Source organism: Drosophila willistoni, chromosome 3R (genome assembly GCF_018902025.1).
Source record: "Drosophila willistoni isolate 14030-0811.24 chromosome 3R, UCI_dwil_1.1, whole genome shotgun sequence".
Lineage (NCBI taxonomy): Eukaryota > Metazoa > Arthropoda > Insecta > Diptera > Drosophilidae > Drosophila > Drosophila willistoni.
In genome coordinates this window covers 24,314,643-24,335,670 of record NC_061086.1, presented here as the reverse complement: position 1 = coordinate 24,335,670, position 21,028 = coordinate 24,314,643, and the positions used below count along the sequence as shown (strand labels likewise).

At 38.0% G+C, this 21,028-nt stretch overlaps 1 protein-coding gene across 1 annotated transcript in view; it reads right to left on the bottom strand.

The window, feature by feature from the left end:
* LOC6648130 (protein couch potato) overlaps positions 1–21,028 on the bottom strand; it is a 47,781-nt gene that overhangs the window by 1,349 nt on the left and 25,404 nt on the right. The window contains 7 exon segments of the mRNA XM_023178909.2: positions 1,381–2,185; positions 2,501–2,832; positions 2,913–3,115; positions 4,085–4,229; positions 5,543–5,605; positions 5,671–5,724; positions 5,790–5,867. Coding sequence (XP_023034677.1) covers positions 1,381–2,185; positions 2,501–2,832; positions 2,913–3,115; positions 4,085–4,229; positions 5,543–5,605; positions 5,671–5,724; positions 5,790–5,867 — 1,680 coding nt within the window.

Sequence of the window (21,028 nt, the reverse complement as noted above, 5' to 3'; positions counted from 1 at the left end):
GTTTTAATTTGTATTCAAATGCTAACTCTTCCCTGTTATAAGAACACACACGTCTACACACACACACACACACACACAATTGAAGTTGTGGCAGTGTGTGATAGAAAGAAAAAGGAAAGAGAGAGAGAGAGAGAGACAACCTACAACTACACTTCTAGTTTTTAGATTAATCTATGATATGTAATCTTTAATTCAATCTATTATATTAATCTGTTTGTCTAGACTTCAACTTTTTTTGAAGTTAATCAAAATTGGGTTTCAGGTGGCTTGAGGTTAATAAATCTTATCAATTTATAAGATTTTAAATCATAGGCAGCACAAAAGCTGAGCAGGTTGTCTGTATAGCTATTTCAAGAACCACCAAGTTCCATCATCAGCAGACTTCGCTAAAGAGTCAACAGTTCTAATGGCCATACCATATCTTTAACGCTAAAAGTAGTTGGGAATTCAAACTACATAAAGCGAAAAGAGAACGGCAAAGCTTGCAATTTTTATGAGCATACCTTTGGGCGCCATCAGAATTAGTGTAAAGGGCTTCGTCTTAACCAACAAACTAAAGATTTATTGACCTGAAGCTGGCTGAAACCCAGTTTTGATATTATATTAATCTTTTGAATTTACCTAAGCCCAGTTTATAGAAATAGATATATACATATATATGAACTAACTGTTCAAAAGGAACCCAATCGACAACCCTGACTCTCGTTTAGTCAATTTGATTTTTAAGCAGGGTATTTGCATATCTACAATATACGGTGTATATACATATATGTTTTGAGAGAGGATAACGTCTAAGTCGTATATACCCCTTATTTGTATGTATGTATTTGTCCTTACTTGTTGTTGCTGCTTGGCTGCTTGTTGTTGTTGTTGTAGTTGTTGTTGTTGTTGTTGTTTATGGTGGCATGCAAAATAAACGGGCAAGCTTAACAATAACAATTTGCAATTTTATAAATAGTTAATGGGGTTGTATATATATATAATTTGTTGATGGTGTTGTTTTAAGGGAGAATTTGTGGGTTGCGGGAGTTTACACGGTGGGGCAAGGGATTACAATACACACACACACACACACAAATACAAGGAACTACATGTAGTTAGGTAAGTAGAAGGCATGCCATATTACTTATGATACATTTGCTTTAGAAAGAGAACGAAAAAAAGGATGCTACCAACCCTTTTGTGGATTGTTGCGTCGGCTTAATCTAATATTTATGCGATTACTTTAAAAACGGATGGGCAAAATATAAGTGGGTCAGCAATTAAAGTGGTAGAAAGAATAAGCATATTTCTGTGTTAGATAGATAGATAGATAGTTAGGGTCTACATATACATAGAGGAAGATTTCTTGATTCATTTTGTTGTTGCTCATATACATACGTCTCTAAAGAGATGATTTTGGTGGTGCTGATTTGGATGAAGTTGGTGGTGCTGAAGTGAATTAACAACAACATTAGAGGTGGTTGTGCTGTTGGTGGTGGTGGTGCAAAGAGAAGATGCGACCAATTGCTGTTGCTGAAGTTGCTGTTGTTGCTGCTGCTGTTGTTGCTGTTGCTGTTGTTGCTGCTGCTGATGGAATTGTTGGAGTTGTTGGCGCTGCTGTTCAAGTGCAGTTGTTGCTGCTGTCAAAATGTTGCTGTTGTTGCCTAAAGAATGAAGTGGTGCTACTAGTGGTGACGGTGGTGGTGGTTGATGGGCAGCAACTAGCATATTACTACTACTGATATGATCTATGTCCAAACCGCCGCCATTTAGCATAAATATCGGATGAAGCGGTGCTGGCGGTGGTGCGGCGGCAACTGCTGCCGCTGTCATGCTTGCTGCCGATGATTTGGGATTCATCATAAGAGCAACATCGTTCAACATTTTGGTTTTGGCGTATTCAATGCGTATCGATCCACGATCCGAGCTAAGTAGATACTTGCCCTGCAAATGCTGCATGGCCTGAGCAGCGCTTGGGGCATCTTTGAATTCAATAAATGCCACTGGACTGGTACCATTGGTGTTGCTGCTTGCTGAATCGACTATGTTGGCATTGGCATTGGCATTTGCATTGGTGATAATTGAAGAGTAGGAAGTTGAAGTTGATTTGGTTGCAGTTGAAGACAAAGTCAGAGGCAGAGTAGAAGTTGTGATTTGGTGCATACCTTTTGTGTGCATTCGTAGGCGACAAAAGCCAGGCATACTGTGCATTATATATATATATTGTTTTGTTGTTGTTGTTGGATATATATATATTTGCGTTATATATAGTAGTCGGTTATCATGTATAATACAAGTGGTGATAGTAGTGGTTGGTGATGGTGGTTAGTGGTGATAGTGGTGGAGCAACAAATGAACCAAATAGAGAACACAAAATTCGATTAGTTACGTTCAAGTGGGAAAGATTAGTTACTTGGTGGTGGTTGTTGTGTGTGATTGGGTGCAAAGGCTGAAGTAAATGGGGTCTCAGGTGGGTGTGAGGGGCATTCAATTAAGAGGATTGGGATTTGGAATTTACCTAGAGAAGACCTCCTTTAGCTCATGCTCGGACACAAATTGTCCCAAATTGGCCACAAACAGCGTCGAGCACGGCGCATTGGCTGCTATCTGGGGATTGCCTGGATGTGTGGCATTATTGGTAGATCCAGCTGGACTCGCCAGCGCTGGGCTGGATAAAAAATGATGATGCGAAGCAGCAGCGGCGGCAGCAGCAGCTGCCCCTTGAGATGGCCCTGTTGGGTTAGATGCGGCAGCGGCGGCGGCAGCAGCAGCTGCCATATGAGCCATAGCAGCTCCGGGATGTATAGCAGTTGCAGTGGTCTGATGATGTGGTGGCATAGCGACTTGAGTCTACATTAAATTGGTGATCCGTTGATTTATACATTGTTAATTATTTACTAGATATGAGAGTGGTTTATTACTCTACTTACTTGATGCATAGGCTGCTCCATTACTTTGTCTGTATTTAGTCAGAGATAGGAGCGTACTGGCACCTGCGGATGCAGTGCCGGATGTACAAGTGTTGCATGCTGCAGGGCAGCAGCTCCGGGCAGTTCAGCAGCAGCGGCTGCTGAATAGGCTAACGGATGATGCCATAGCTCTGGTCCGCCCGGAAAGAACGGTCCACCCAAATCTGCAGAGTCAAAGTTAAGTAGATAACGAAATGTAAATTGAATACAGAGGTGAACATCAGAGAAAACAATTGTTTTGAAAAAAAGTTAAAAGAGATAAAAACAGTTTTCGAGACTTAAACTAATCGCAATTTTTCAAAGTTCGCCGTCTAAGTCTTTTGTTTTTTTTGTATTTTGATAATGATTTTTATTTATGTATGTTGTAAAATTTTAAATGTGCTTGCTACGTTTATGGATAATTTGTTGTTTTTTCTTGAAATTACCAGCACTTTGAGCTAAATTGGGACTCTAATTGATTGGCATTTGCAATCTATACCTAAAAATCTGCTGCACTTTGAGGAGTATTTGACTTGTGTTCTCTTTGTCTGTGTTTGTGGTTGTGTGTTTATATGTGTGTGTGTATATATATATATATCTGTGTTTTACAAGTGATCAAAGTGCAGTAGTTGGTTGTAGAGATATTTAAGGGCGAAATTCAAGTTTTGGGCGTTCAATAAGAATTTAGTTTTGGAATAGATAGATATATAATAGAGAGCATACATACATACATATATAAATGTATATGTATTTATTTAAATTAATAGTTTTCGTGTGTGCTTAAAGCAAGTTTTAATTAACATATCAACTGCTTAATTGTTGGATAGTACGGTGTGTGTGTGTGTGTGTGTTTAGTGTGTGTGTGTGTGTGTGTGTTCGGTGTATGTCGATAGTAGTTAGGTTGTGCCTTGGCGTACGCGTTCGTTTCGTACCATATATATAAACCATAATTTGATATTGATAATTGTTATATTTAATTTTTATTAACTACATACATAAACCATACAAACAAACAAACAAAAAAAAAAAGAAAAAAAAAAGAAGAAAAAAAGAAATTGTTAAGTGAACCAAAAAAAGAAATGTAGCAATTTGAAATGTTCTTTTTCTTGCTTTTGTTTCTTTTTTCTTTTTTCTTTTTTTTTTTTTTTACTTACGTCCTGTGAGTGGGTGCATCAATGCAGGATGTGAGGCTGTTGTCGCTGTATTGGGCTGTGGTTTGGGTTTGCTCACTTTCGTGTTACTCTTGGCGAATTCCAAGCGTATTGTTTGGGGCATATCGGGATCGAAGCGTACACCCTGCTGTAAATGATCAAATCAAGATACAGCGGTTTGTATTTTCTATATTTTTTTGTTCATTTTTTTGTTGTTGTTGTTGTAATAATTGACAGATTCATTAAATCAATTCGCCAAAAAGTAATTTAGAATGTCGCATAAAAGTGACAAGTACACAAAAAAAGAGAATAAGAAATGGTGGCAAAGTTTGTGGTCTTTCGTTTTGGTAGGAGGGGCGGGAAAAGACACAGAACTAAAGTAATTCTTGTGTTATATTGGGTTTTTGTGCCTGGTGAAGAATGCTGCCTAGCACTGTTTGAGAAGATTACCGAGTCAGTATGGATCTGATGAACATGAATGATTCGAGGGTATATAACTAATGATGTGGACTCGTGACAGCCCTTTAAGATCATCGACTGTGATGCAATCTAAGTAACCTTCATTTTTTTGTATCTAGGGATCTATGGTGCTGCGGGGGAGTACAGGATTGGGGGTATAGAGATGGAAGTTAGTGATATTGGAAAGCGGATACACATGCACCAGCGACTTAATATCCAGGGTTTTGGTTTTGCTTTGGTGCTTCATCTTTTTATCTTGCAGATAGTTGTTTCATTTATCTTTTGCCGCAGATGAAAAAGTGTCAAAGTGTGGGTGTGTGAGTGTGAGTGTGATATTGTGTGTGTGTGTGTGGGTGTGAATAGAAGAGTTTCTTAGAGAAGAGAGGGCGATGCATTACCGAAGAATAGAAATCAATACATAGGCATGGGAGATAGAACAAAGGAGAACAGCTTTGGTGAGTGTCAAAATTTATAAAGTTCTTTCAAGCTGGTGTATTTTATTGTTGTTGTTGTAGTTGTAGTGGGTGTGGATACGAGATTTACGGAATAAAATATAATAGAACAGCAGAAGGGCCTCTAAACAGTAAGCCAGGCAATACTAGTTAAATAGTTCCTCTTTTTCAGTTTATTGATTTCTTGAGTGCTTTACAATTGAAGTGAAAATGGCCCAGAACTGTTTTAAAGTCGTTTCCAGTTTCATAAACTAGGAAAAAATTCTTTTAAATATGATCATTCTCATTATGAAATTGGTTTTACTTAGAAATTTATAAAAAAGGCACTAAGAAACGTTTCTTGAAAACGTATTGACCTCACGTCGAACAAAAAAGAAAGAAAGAAATTTCCGAGCCAAAATTTATAGAATGATCGTTTCTAAAATTGGATTTTTTCCTATTACTGTGTTTATATTTTCTGAAAGTCGCAAAAACTTGCTTAATTAATTTAGTTGGTGGTGTTTAAAAAATACTTTTAGGGACAATCAAAGCGTATTCATATTATATTTACCTGCAAATCCTGTTTGGCAGCTTCAGCTCCTGCTCTTGTATGGAATGTAACAAAGCCCACAGGCTATGGTAAGGGAAAGGTAGATATTAGGTAAAGGACTATAACTATATTTATCCTGTTGTACTTACCGAAGCAGTTTTACCATTTTTGCTAGTCACTTTTAACAGAGATCCTTCGTAGCCCTGTTAAATGGAATGAAATTCAATTAAAATCATTTTCTAAGCATTTCAATCGATGGATAACTTACTTCGTAGGCTCTAAACAGCAAATAAAGTTCACGCGGCTTGGCATCCATGGGTAAACCGCTGACGAAAAGTGTTCGCACCTGTAAAATGAGATTTAGAAACCGAAATTTAGAATTAAGAATTATAAGCTTATTTTTCGTTTGGGTTTTGTGTGTTTGCTTCTCATCTTGTATAGTGTAAAACCAATTTCCTATGATTGTATAATTAAGTTAAAGCTGTCACGTTGCCTGCCCGCCCGCCCCCATAGAAATAACCTTAGGCCTCATCCTCTTGCCATTTTCCTAAAAAGTTCATGACACTAGATATGACAACGTTCCCTTACCCATGGCTCCCACATGGGCACACACACACACACACACACATTCTGATAATGAAACCAAATGGAATAAGCGCCATAAACGCTGAATTCATTATAGCAACGGCAGCGACGTGACGCAAAGTGTGGGAATAGTGGAGCAAAGGAGGGGAGAAGCGGCTGGTTAGCGTTGCTTAATGAGTCCCGTCGAGCTGACAGCTTTTTATTTTTAACACCTAGGCAAAAAGTGTGTGTGTGTGTGTTGGGGGATAAAAAATGAAAGAAAGATATGGAAATGGAATGCCACAAGGGATCTTTGGATGTTAGATAGGGATGTGGCTTTGGTTTTTTGGTTAGTAAGTTCTTTGTCTTCCCACCATCATGTTAACTCGTATTTTTTCTTGTTGTAGAAGACTTTAAATTTCGATAATTCTCTCTCTGAGGCGCTTCCATTCTTTCTCTCTCTCTCTCAATATGTATGCGTGTGCTAAAATTAAAACGTGTTTTATCAAGGATCTATCATCATCAGGCGAGTTTATAAGGTTATGATATAGATGGGGGAAGAAAATGGCAATGTTTTATGCAAAGGCACTTTAAGAAACGAACGACGAAAGGTGGGACGACAGGATTTCCAATTGTTCCAGGAATTAATCCTAGGAAAATTTTTAAGTGCAGACAGCAAAAGCAACTTCTTCTTCTTATTTTTTTGGGGGAGCTATCCTCTTCTTGTTCTCCTTCTTATTTTCTTGGTTTCACATTTTACAAATTAATTAGCAAGACTTTTGTTCGAGGGGGCGAAAAAGGGAATAACTTGTGGCATGGTCAGTTAAATAGCAATTAAAATTAATTCCTATGCACTCGGCTATGCGGTTGAAATTTTCTTTTGGGGTAGCTAATTGGAGGATGACCCATTTTACTATGTTAATTGTGGAGACCGTGGCCGGACGACGACAAGGAAAAGGTAATTCTTGTGTCCACTGAAATGTGATTGCTAAGTAGACAACAATTTTGTAAAAGTTCTCTTAGCTCAACATTTCTTGGCCGCACCTTTTACCATTTAGAAATCCTTTAATAGAAACCACACTAACTCTCTGTTAATCAATCGAAATCACAAGGTTTCCAGCTATTTTTTATTCATTATCCTATTTAGTTTTAGCTCAGATGTAGATTAAGAATATATATATTTTTCTTTGCTTGGGTAGAAAACCACATAAGTAAGTTATAAACCAACTCAAATCAGCCATGAACATGACTTTTGGTCTAGACCTCCTCCTATTTTCCTTCATTCCATTTATTGCTCTGGTATTTGTTTAAATGTTTTTCTTGTTGTGGCCATTGCGGATAGACATTCAGCATTTTGGCAAACATGAAACCAACAACAAGAACAGTCACAACAACAACAACAACAACGACAACAACTGCTCCAACTTGCAACTTCAACTCGAGTTTACATATCTAGCGACATTATATTGGAATTTCTGGTTAAGTTAGAGCTGAATGTGAAGTCAGAATTGCTGTTTGGAGTTGGAGTTGAAGTTGGTTATGTCTGTGGGTGTGTGTGTGTGTGTGTTCTTGTTGCCAAAATCCATTTAAATGCACGTTGCTGCTGCTGCTGCTGCTGCTGCTGGTCAACCTTGCAACTTGGCTCTGATTTTGGCTTTTTCATTCCAGCCATATACGACCCAGCCAGACGACGACGCCGCCCTCTCTTTTCGGTATGTATGTACTATGTGTATATTTGCCATTTGTGGTGTGGTTTGCTTTGCTATTGTTGCCAAGAAGTTAAATTTTCGCCATTCTCTGTCGTATCTCCACTTCCTCTCTTCTGACCCTGCATCTGGTTGTGTTTTTGCCGCAATGTGCTGTTTCTCTATCCCAGTAATTTGTGTTGTGTTTGTGTGTGTGTGGCCAAGTCGAAGTTTATTATCCAGTCTCAAAAACTTTGTTTATAATTATGGCCGATTCCTATGAATTTTCAATCCACATTGAAGTTGTCTTTTAGGTAATTTAAGCATTTTAAGCGAGTGTTGACTTACCAATAATTAGGCATGACACTTACCCACCCACATATACACACACACACACACACACACACGCAACTTGGAATTGATAGTGGGATTATGTAGGCGTGGCAACCTTTAAATTCTTTTGCTCATTGCCAAATGTATTCAGCTGTTTAGCAACTTTTCTCATTTGCATATAATGTGAACGTATTTGTGTAGTTGTTGATATTTATCATTTGGCGGCATCTTTTACAAAAATCATTTGCCAAGTGCAACTTTTTATAAATAGTTTACAATTAATATGCAAAACTAAAATGCGAGAACATTAAATACTATATATGTGCGTATATAAGAGAGAGAGAGAGAGTGTTAGGGATTTCGTTTTTATTTAAGAGCTTCAAAAATTGACTTGTTAAAGTCAAATTTATCTAAATTTCCCAAGAGAGATGTTCGTATTGAGGGTAAAAACTTGAATAAAGCTAAGCAATTTTCCAAAGAAACACTGAATTACACGTGACTTGGAACAAAAAATTCCTATGCCTTTGCTATGTGTAGCATTTTATATCATAAATTGGTGTTGTTTCGTTTCATCCACCTTCCCTGCTTATGTAGGAAATTTAAAATTGATAAAAGGCAAAAAGGCATTGAAAATACTCTTAGAAAGAAAATCTACTTTTCCAGCTGCGCTGCCAGCCAATTAAGTCAAGCATTGAGTCAACTAAATGGCCCCGAGGCTGAAACTTGATGTTACAATTTGTTGTTGCCATTGTTGCCTGATGCTGCTGCTGTTGCTGCTGCTGCCGTTGCCGTTGTGTAGCCGCTAGTTGTTTGCTTATTTAGCTATGCTTGCTTTTTCTTTTTGCTTTCGTTTTTTTTGTATTATTTTTCATTTTTTTTCTTTTCTTTTGCTTTGGGCTAGATGCGGTAGTTTTGGAGGGGGGGGGGGAAATGGCAAAAGCAGCTAACAAATCTTTAAGTGTGCCGCAACAGAACACAACAACAGAAAAGAAAGAAAGAAAGAAATAAAGCTTGGGAGGCAATAAGACAGGGAGAAAGGACTTTTTGTTGCTGCTGTTGCTGCAGATGCAGTTGCCTGTTTAACAGAAAACTATTGTTGTTTAAACAAAGTCTGACTCGGGCCAAATGAGTAAACCGAAATGAATGGAATGCATGCGGCTCCGCAGGTGCAAGGGGGGAGGAAATAGAAGCTTTGGTTCAGTTTCTGGGTTTCTATGCATTTTGCATGCAAAATGTGAATAGATGTAGGAGTCTAACCTATAGAGAAAGAGTGAGAAAGAGAGGGAGAGGGAGAGAGAGGAGTCCTGCACTGCAGCGAGAATAACAAGAGCAACATGAACGGTAGCAACGGCAACTTCAACCCGAACAAAGTTGAAATGTTTTGTTTGCATTTTTCGTGCCTTTTCTTTTGGCTTTTCTTTGGCAAACATCGCGAGTCCTTCTCTTGTTTCTGGCACGTCTACATGCCTCTGCCTCTGCCTCTGCCTCTGCCTCTGCCCACCGCTCAATTAAGTCTGGGTGAGATTTTAATCTCTTGGCAATCTTGTTTTGCATTCCTTTTCACTTCTGGCATAGAATTCCTTACCTATTGTTCATCTCTCACTCTCAATTGTGGCGATAATTAGCGCTTTTTGCTGTTATCCATTTCCATTTGATTTAATATCTACCTCCAGACTCTCCAGAATTGTTCTAGTTTTTAAATCCTTAAGCTTTCGTCGAAGCTTACGGAGCAAGAAGAAGGCAAAACTAATATTTTAATTGCTATGCAAACAACAGACAGATAGTCCGAGGAGAGGATGGAGAAGGGGCATTGGGTGGCATTTGGGGAGAAAGTTTTCCATTTTCCTCCTCTTCCGGTTTTATGCTTATTTTACAAATTAGCCAAAATATCAGAGGACAAATTCGGCAACTGCTGAAACCGACTGAGGAGAGAGAGAGAGGGAGACAAATAGCTGTAGGCCACAGCCACGCCTCTTGACACACCCAACTACCCACCCGCACACTGGGAATTGCCATAGCCTGCAACTTTTGATTGCATATTATTTGCAACACACACACACACACACCCACACACACAGTGAATGTCAAAAGTTAGCTGCCACTAGAGCAAAGGCAACTTGTTATGGCCAGATAGTTCCAACCAAAGTTGCTGTTGTTATTTTAAAATAGAAATTTATGTAACAAAATCAACCCAGAAAACAATTCTTTGACACTAAAAAACAACAACAAGAAGACCTTCCCATCACAATGAGACGCAGTGGGGCAAGACATAAAATTAGGTGGCCAGTTTAGCTTACTAAAAATGTTGCATTAATTTATTACTTATAATAAATTCATATGCAAAACTTCTACGTCAACTTGAACAATTTCGAGGAAATGCAAGCAATATTTTCACATTTTAATAATTAAAACTCATTAACACTTTCTATTTTAGGGGGCCAAGGCGGATGGTCTACGCCCTTTAGCTGGACAGTAAAGATTAAATAACAAATGAGCGATGACTTTTTAGAGGAATAACAAGGACAGCTGCTGCATACTATTGGGAGATACTGTATATATATTCTCAGAGCCAGCTTGGAGCGCTTATTAATTATGAAAGGATAACTTGGCTTCGTCTTCTTCATTTCTCCTTTTCATTCCTCTGGCAACTTAACTTACTTGCCCTCTTGAGTTCTATCTTTGTTGTTGCCTTCGTCTAACAGCTGTTTGTAATTTATGAGATTTTTGTAATTGAAAGCAACTAAATTTGCCAAGAAACCTTTTCATTAGGGAAAACACCAACACAAGGCGAGAAGCAGCAGAACAGGGCCAGAAGTAGAACGTCGACTAGGACGTTATCTTGGAGCTGGGAATCTTAGTTTTTAGTACAAGGTTGCTGACATGAATACAAGAAAACCGCTTAGACCAAGGCAACATAAACTGTTTCCGTCACAAAACACAAGAGACAAATGACAAAAAAAAAAACAAAAAATAACATGAAAAACAATGGCGCAAAGAAAAAAAAATGTGCCACAACACTTTGGGCCTTGACTTGAGAAATGTTATGGGGACAATAGCAACAAGAACACAAAACAAATTGCCAAACAATTTCACAAGCAGAATTATTCACACAGGTTGCCTAAGGAGTTGCCACTTTTATTGAAGCGCACCAAAAATTTAAGCCAATAACAAGTTAAGTTGATGATAGAGGAACAAAGTTTCCCGACTTCTTTTTTTTTCTTCTTTTTTTTGTCTAAGCTTGATTTTGACTCTCGTTTTCAATCAATAATTCATATACAATTGACGGTTATGATAGCTATTATATGTATTTTTTGGACACCAGTAAGTTTAACAATTAAAATGTTAGTTGCTTGACTATTTCGCTGTGGGTCTTTAGTGCAACAAAATGCGCATATGCGGCGTATACGTGATATTTCGGGTATAAGAGTGTAGAAAAGCTGCAACAGTGGATAACTGAAAACTGCGTCGACATCAGCTAATTAAGATTGAAGTTGCTGCAGTGCAAAATGCAGAGGAAAAGGCAGAGGGAAAAACATCAGCAACAACAGCAGCAGCAGCAGCAGCTAATTTATTATGCCAAAAGTATGTTGTGGCAGCCCAGAGGGAAAATGGGAATTGTGTGGCTGAAGAGAAGAGAGGATAGCGGGACGTTAAGAGGTTTGAGAGGAAAATGTGTTTAACTAGTTGTAGCTCTTTATACCACTATGTGTGTGTGTGTGTCTGTGACTATGTGTGGGTAGGTGTTGAAGTGCAGGTGTTAACTGTCAGGTTTAGTGCAAATTTCTGTTGCTGATGCTCTCTTCCTCATCCTGCTCCTCCCACTCATATTTTTTTTCCTACATGGTGAGGTTGTGCTTTCTGTTGTGAATTTTCCCAACTTGTGGCTTTTCAATTTGCATGCAGGAAAATCAAATCAATATTCAATAATAAAAAAAGAAAAAAAAAACCAAATGTTTTTCTACAAAAAAAGACAACAAAATGAAGTTTTTTCCCCAGTGATTTAAGGCAATTTTCTTCTCTATTCTGGAAGAATTTTTTGCAAATACCAAAGATGTGGCATATTTTTGAATTTTCGTTTTTTCAATTTGCAAAAAATTTAGTTATTTGGTAAGTAAAAATCAAAACGAATCAGCGCATTTTGGGGTCAATCACTAGAAACACACACACACAGAGAGAAAGAGGAAGGGATAAAGAGACTGAAACGAAGAGAAATAGAAAGGGAGATGGACATGAATTACGTGCTTTGGATATGCTTTTTATTCATCGTATTTTTGTGTAAAACTACTTGTGCTACATTTCTGTACCTCCTCCTTTCTGCTGTCCCTCTTTCTTTCTCTCTCTCTCTCTCTATCTTTCTCACTCTCTCTCACTTTCTGCGCCTTCTCTCTTCATCTCTTTGGGCTTCCCTGTTTTGTAGGCTAACGAGACTCAGCCAGTGACTTTCTCGTTACTCGAAATGTTCTGCCCCGATTGACCAAACAACAAGGCACGCATATTAAACACGCTGAATGCTCCTAACCTCACTTCCTTCTACTCCAGTCAAGTTTACTCTATCCCCCTTCTAAATAAATGATGCTGCGCTCTCTGCGGGCTTTCAATCGCCAAAGCACTTTTGAGTTGAAATAACTTGGCAATCGGTTTTTGGGCTTACTCTCTGGGTTTTGCCTTCAATGCGACAGTTTTACTGATTCGTTGCATACTTATGAGCGTTGTCGCACTGCATTCACTGCTCTCTCTCCCTCCAGTTTACAGTTTTTCCAGCATTTTAGTTTGTTGTTGATTGTTGATAATTAGTTTTGCCAAAAACAATATACATACAATGGGGGAAAAAAAGCATAAAAACAACATGCTGAATTTTTGTCATTCCACAAACATTTGTGTACATAAAATATTTAAGTTTTATATTCCACAGGGACTCAAAACAGTAGAATTTACCACACAAAACAAACGAACGACAGTATCCGACATAAAGACAGACTGAAAAATTTCTGAATAATTAATACCTGACAATTATCGTCTATGTCCAGTTGACAATTAAAATATTGAGCATGTGCATTGTTTCTCAAATAGCGACAAATTCCCTGACATAAATATGTTTATGAAATATTCATAAATGTTATTCACACATCCAAACTTTCGAATGCTTCGAATGAAAAAGTAAACAGAGTCGAGTCACTGCCATTGATGGGTTAATGGCAAATTGAAAAATCGATTAAGATTGTTTGTTTCATTGATTATCTTTCCAGTTTTAAGTAGATATATTTTAAATTCTATTGTCCTTTTTATCTTTTTAGATTTTGGATGTAACTATCAATACATTTACATAGGTAAGTAAGACATTGTTTTAATCATTAACATTTAATATATTTATATATGCCGAATGCTTATGAATTTGTATATTTAACTCAGCAAGTTAATAAACATTTTATCACCGCATCTTATTGCATTCTGTCTACATTATAAATGAATATAAATGTGATATAATTCAACTATTTGATGAAACCTCAACGAGTGCTAATACATTTAATTGAATATTTTATGTTTTGTGTAAATATTTCAGCAATTCAAATTGCCACGTCGACGAGTCGAAGTCGACAGTCAAGGATCTAGAGGTCCATTTTGGAGTCCAAGTTAGTTTTGGCAATTGTCATTCAATCTGTCATTTAATGCATTGTCAATCTGACTGCAATAGTTTCTTCCCTATCCTTGGAATATACTTATTGTCCCTAGATAGTTAGTGGGAGGAGTAGAGGGGTGGGGTGGGCATTAGTTATTCGGGCATTTTAAGTGCTTTGCTATTTTGGTATTTAATCTGCACATTTCTTGCATAATTCATACATACAATTGCTTGTCTGAGTGATGCAATGTTATGTCTCTATCTCTGCCTCTGCCCCTGCCTCTCCAAGTGGCTTCTCCATGTCTGTTTGTATCCCAATAGATTTTAAATTTATCTCACATATTATTTAACGGAATTTCGCATTTATCGTTTGTTATATATGTAAAAGCCAAAAGTCAGTTACATTTTTCTCTTTTTTTTCCCATGTATTTTCTTTTTATTAGTTTTTGTTTATTTACTTTATTTTCATTGTTTTTGTTTTTTGTTCGATTGTTTGTTTTGTCTTGGCCACGTTGAGTGGCTGCAACACTGAATTTATTTGCAAATAAAGCTGTCACTTCATTACGCGTATGTTGTCCTTTGATGCTGCTGCTGCTGCTGGTGCATCTCCTGCCTGCTGATGTTGGTGATAACTCAGTCAGTTTGGTGCCATCCCCAACTCCCCTCTCCCTTTCTGTCCCTGATGCTCTCCTCAATTGTCATTCCTCCTCCTGTTCCTGTTACTAAGGGGGAGCGATTTAACAATGTGATGCTACGTTCCCGTCCAGAAGTATAAACTTGAATTATATTGGTGGGGATAACTCCTCTATTGCTTCCTTCTCACACTATCAAACTCTTCCTGCACTGCCGCTGCTGGGTTTAACGTCTCTTTTTTTTTTTGGTCGAGTGACATTAATGAATTTGGCGCCGTCAATACCGGTACCAGACTACGCTCTGTGAGGAGGGGTTACAGGGATAGTGGAGAGCTGGATAAAACAACAAACGGGCGGAACAAGCATTCCCAGAATGTTCGTGTCCAGGTTCAGGTCCAGGTTGTGTTGTATCCACACTGGATCCGGATACGGATGGGAATGACTATGACGTTGACATTGTGTCTCCTCCCTCCTTTCATCGCCAAAATTCATTCGCATTACAATTTTCATTTTTGATGTTTATTGACAGAGCAATAAGTGTGTGTGTGTGTGTGCGTGTGTGTGTGTGTGTCTGTGGGGGATGGTGGAAGTTGCTAGTTGTCGTCGCATTTATTGGCAAACATTTTATTTGATCCGTCTTTTTTTTCCTCTATTTTTATGTACTTTTTCTTTTCTTTTATTTCATCCGCCATGGACAAACACCTTTCACATTTTCTCATTTTTCTTTTTCGCTTAATTTTTATTTATCTCCATGGCTCGTCCTTTTGATTGGGTGGTAGGAAAACTACGCGAGGGAGTGATTTGGATTGGGACAGAATCTCTGGAATATTTGGACTGTTTTTTTCTATGGCTTTAACTTTTTTGGCCTCTTTTATTTTCGGTTAATTACAATTTAAAATTTAAGTCAAATATTTGTCATTTTGTTTTAATTCAATTGCTGACATCAAAAATGCAACAATAAATATATAAACTTTATTATTATTGTGTTGTTACTTTTGTTGGCCATTTAAAAATGCATAAATTGCATTTCACGTGACCAACATGAGCAAATGTTGTAATTAATTTCAATTAGTTTGCCTGGTCGAGCACACAAACACAACAACAACGCACAATAAATTGTTGTACAATTTTTACAGAATATTTGATAATGAATACATTTGCCTTTGCCTTTTTTTCTCATCTGATTGGTTGTTTGTCTGTATGTCTGTCTGTCTGTCTGTCTGTTTGGTGAGTTAAACTTAATTAGATATTCCTTGAACTTCAATTTATGAATAAATCAGCAAATAAATCACTTGACATTGCCCTTAACCCTTTAACGCCCCTCCAGCGGCAAAATGCTAATTGAAATAACATTCCAGAGAGAGATTGTCGTAGTCAAGGCCCAGCCATCATTTCTACCAAACATTTTAATTTTTAACTCAGAGCATAGAGAAAGACAGACAGATAGATGTACACATTTCAATTAGCAAATCAAATTGAAAGCCGTCGTCAGAGGAGCCGAATATGAAACATTTTCACCTTTCAACTGCGACTGAATTTCGGGTTTACTCTATTGGAGGGAACAAGTTTGTTGCTGGCCAATATTTAGATGAGTGGGCGTTTCAAGAGGGGGCGGTCTACCAACTCGTTTGGCCCGCTCTTTGCAATTAAAGCCATGGGACAAAAAGTTTCCCAAAGCAAACAGTTATAGAAAAAGGAGTACAGAGAGAGAGAGAGGGAAAGAGAGAGAGAAACAGAGAAAGAGAGAGAGAAAGGCAGATATTAAGCGCAGGTGAATAACTCTCATTAAGTTAATTTTTTGTAGAAAATCTTTGGAAATAAAATTAAAACTATATTTATCATTGTGATATTCTAAGGGATCAGGTAACTTCTTTCAGCGTTTCCAAAATTTCATTCGTTAACTATATTAAAACTATTTTTTGCTTCTTTAATTTGTCAGCTGCAGGTGAAAAAAATGAATCAGAATATGCAATTGTTTTGTTGCATTCCGCAAAAATATTTGAAACTCTAAAAAAGAATTTCTTTTACTTTTTAAGTTGTTTCGCTGGCTCTTGGGGTTTTTTTTTGCGTCTTCCTTTTTTTTTTTTGGTTCCACAAATTAGGCAAAACTTTTTCGCAAAGCTTTTGGCAGAAGTTTATTAGCTGCTTGGCAGGTGGCCAAGTGGAAAGTGTATGCAGTCAACAGCCAACAGGAATTGTTGTTGCTGCTGCCGCAGGGGAACTGCGTCCAAGTCTTGGGAATTTTTAGGGGCTATTAATAGAGATGAGGTTGCCCGTCAGCTCTCATACCCCCATTCTGCATCCTTTGCCCCCTTTCCGTATCCTCTCTTTCATTGTGTCGCAAACATATAATGGCCAGCAATTTTCACACTTACTTGAGTTGCCATCGATGTGTGCCCACGCATACCACACACACACACACACACTTATACATATATAGACATATGTGTATAACTTAAATGGTATATATCTATATCTATATACATATTTCGATTCGAATGACTGCGGCACAATCCTCTCGAGCAGCAATGGCAGTGGCTTGCCATTCACAATTAGCCGCTCGGCTAAAAATAAAAAGCAGTCAAAGTGTAGAGACTGGACGTGTGTGTGTTTCGAGGAGAGAGAGAGAGGGGTTGAGGCAAGAGACTAAAGCGAGCTTGACACACACTTACACCACTTGAGCACACATATGTACATACATATAAGCTAGAGTGAGATGAAGATAGCTTTCGCTTAGCATATTTTTTTTTTTTTTAGCTCAAAACTCTTATATAGGCGGGGGCGGAATGACGAAAGGACAGCTACACTTGGACACAGGACTTGGAGTGTCCTTCAGTCTATTTGGATACTTTGCATTCGCTATTTTTTTTTTTGTTTTTTGTTGCGTCTGTTGTTGTTTTCTTGCTAAATGCGCTCTATTTTTATACAATGGAAGAGAGAAATGGCAAGATACACACATAGAGATAGATAGAGAGAGAAAAAGAGACAGAAGCGAGACTTTAGAATGGGAGGAGGGCGGATTCCACTCTGGCTAATGAAATGCAAACGCCAAGGCAAAACAGTGTATAAAGATGTGTGTGTATGTGAGTGTGTGTGAGTGTGAGTGAGTGTGTTTGCGAATATGGTAATAATTGTGAATAAGGAACAATAAAAACAATCTACAACTGCCATATTAATATTTATATCTTTTGGCCAAAGGATAACATACGTAGAATGAATATAATGAAATTCAAAAATATAGAAATACGCCACAAAAACTTTCTTTCCCTCTTCTACAATTTGTCCAAATAAAATTAGAGTCATGGTCTTATAAAAATAGTTCGTTTTTTGCCAATTAAAACATACTGATATGCCATTTAAACTGGCTATAACACAAGTTTTTCCCACTAAAAAATTAACAAAACATTCACTCAATTTTTTACCTATTTGATTCAAAACGCACAAAAATCATGTGAAAATCAGGGGCGAAATTGTAACTGGAAAATCCTGTGATACTTTTTCACAAAGAGAAAACGAAAAACTGCAAATTTTGGACAAAATAATGTGATAAGTCTTTGTCCCACTTACTTATTGCGCGCACCTTATATTCTCTTTCTCCATAAACTAGTTAACAGTGAAGTCATTTCTACTAATTCACTAGATACTCTATATTTTTGTATTCCCTCACATCGGACCAGAAACTTTTTGCCTATTCACCTTAGTAGATGTATGACTAATTAATCTTTTTACGAACCTTTTCGTGTTCTTTGCCAAACTTTTAACAACCTTTCTCACCTTATTTCTCCTCATCTTACTGTCACTTCTCTTGGCTCTATACTTTTCAATAATCTACAACGAAATCGCTCAATTTTTTTTGGACAACGCATTGCTTGTAACTCATCCCTGACCACATTGGCTGTGAATCGGGCCATAGCTGGCACCTCCACCGGGTCGAGGATGTTTAGTTGTTTATAAGGCTTACTTTTTTCAATTAATAGTTATCTGTTTTTTAGCTTAAGCTTTTTCATCGACTGCTGTGTTAGTCGACTTGAACAAATAAATAAATATAATTTAAGAGGCAACCTCTGCTTTTCCTTTAATTACTATCTGATTATAATTAGAATGCATTCAAATGCAATATGAGTTATCAAATTAGCTCTACCCGTTTAACCCATTCGGTCTTATCAAATCAGTTGCAAGTGTCACAGCGTTAAACCACTTAGGAGTATTCATTCCTTTTGTCATAGTCCTGGCTTGTAGGATATAATACAAACACACAATTTAAACTACTCACGACAATCCACAGCAATCTCACACTAAGCAGAGAGAAGACGGCGCAGATGAAGACATTTTTCACATGCGACCGTCTGATTGTCTTACTGTCTGTCTGTCTGTCTGATGCCTCAAGCCCTCTAAGGATAACATGCTGTGGCTGTGGCTGTGACTGTGGAATTGTGGCCGGGGATGTGGCTGTAGCCAGTGTTAGTGGCAGTAGCTGTGATTTTTGTGGCAAACAGAGGAATGTTTGCTCATTCTCTTTTCTTTCCTCTCTTTCCCCTCCCCTGAAAAAGATTTGTTTGTTTGTTGGGTTTTGTCGCATTTTATCGTTGCCTTTTTATGGGCAGCCATTTTTTTATCGCTTCCTTCTTCTTTTTCATCTCCATCAGTCGTTCTGGTCCCCTATCTTTTGCTCCGCTCTCTCTCTTTCTCTTCGTTTCTCTTCAGGCAACGTTTTGTAACAATTTTATTGTTTTTGTGCCGGCAGCAGGCAGCCATCCAGCCATCCAACCATCCAACCATTCAGCCACATCGCAGGATAGCAGATAGCAGATGATAGGCTGACTCTAAAGATATAAATGCTCTGTGGTTTGTCAGAGCTTTTCGAACTTTAGCTAAATGCTTGGCGCTTCGCCGATAAGCTCAAAGTGCTTCAGGCTATATACTATAGTCACATGTGTGTGTGTGTGTGTGTGTGTGTGTGTGGATGTGGCCAATGTTGAACGATTTATTTTCTATTTGCTGCTTGCAAAATGAACTCAAAATTAAATCAAGTTCGACGAAAAAAAAAAAATAACCAAAAAGTATAAAAAGGGAAAAAAAAGGACAATACGACCCATATTTTCCCAACTGCACACACACACACACAACACACACACACACAATGCACAATGCCTGCACAGGGCCAAAATGTTAGAGGAGCACGTGCCTGCCATAATGTAGTCGGGACACAATTGCCAAATTGTTGAGGCAAATTCCTCTCTTTATGGCTCCCCCCTTCCCCTTTTGATTTCTCTCCTCTGTGATGGCAAACAACTTGAAACGACAACTGCATTTCCTGTGCCTTCATTCCTCTAAGTCCTTTTCGGGTTTTGGCATCGTTGACTTGATTTTTATGCGATTTCTGGCTTATTTCACAAATTTTGCTCACATTTTTGCAGGTTGCACGTTTTAGCCATGGCCTGCCGCAAAAGCCTCATCAATATTATGAGTTTTCATGACTCGTCCCTTTCCGACGCTTTTGGTGTGGGGGGAAATGAAATTATGATGCAGTAAATTGTAAAAAAGGGGGAGAATGAAAGAAAATTCTGGAATGAATTCTGCCGACTTTTGAGTGACAATGAAAATGTGCAGCAAACGACTGTCAGTTAAATGTCAAAGTGAGAAAAGTGAAGTGGATTTCCCTTGACGCGGCAGCAACTGACTGACAACTAACAGCTGAGAAAAAAAAAAAACAGCCAAAAGGCAAATGAAGCAAACGCCCTAAAGTAGGCAAAAAGCACAAAGCAGAAACCCAACAATACACTTATCACACTGTTTGTTGTTGTTGTTGTTGTTGTTGCCACTGTTGTGGCAGCATCTGCCATTTTGTTTTTTCTCCACACTCCATTGGCTTTTGGTTGAAAACTGCCATCATAAGCTGCATGTTAACTTTTCTTGTTAAAACGTGTTAAAAGTGGCAACTTCGTTTCCTTTTCGTGCTGCTGATGCAATTTGAAAAGAACATTTTTGATATCTTGAAAGGTGGTAAATAGTGAAAGAGGGTAATATCAGTATACTATTGTCATCTCTGAAGGATTTCATGAACAATAATTTCTTTCGTGCCTTGCACTTGAACTCAAAATCAATCAAAAGGCAATAACTTTGCTCAGGTAGCCAACAGCAACACGTTATGTGATATGGTTGATTAAATTCCTCGACATCTCTTGAATAGAATGGGACATTCTAGCATGGCAACGATTGATGTGCATATAAATCAAGCTTACCAACTGTAGAATTGAATTGGATTGGCCAATTGGAGAAAATCAAGAAGTGTGACAAGACTTGTTTAGCACTAAACAATTGATTTGAGTCGTAACTAAATAACAATTTAGTGAAACTCTCACATGTTTATCGAAGTGTATAATGCGAATAACACTTGAAATTGAACAGACTATTACTGATATATGCCATAAATGGATTCATACAGTAAGTCTGGTCGGCTAGTTTTTCTTCTTTTTTTTTCTTTTTTCTGGGTGGAATCACAGAGTTTTGATGGCATTTTCCAATCAACGCCAATCAAATCAATGCTGCTGCCGTCTAATGGCATTAACCCATCAACTTGCAACTGACAGTTTGTAGCTCTTCGTTTGTCTGTCTGCCTCTCATACTCTCTCTCTGTCTTTCCCCTCTTTTTGCATATGCAGGTGAGGTTTACATT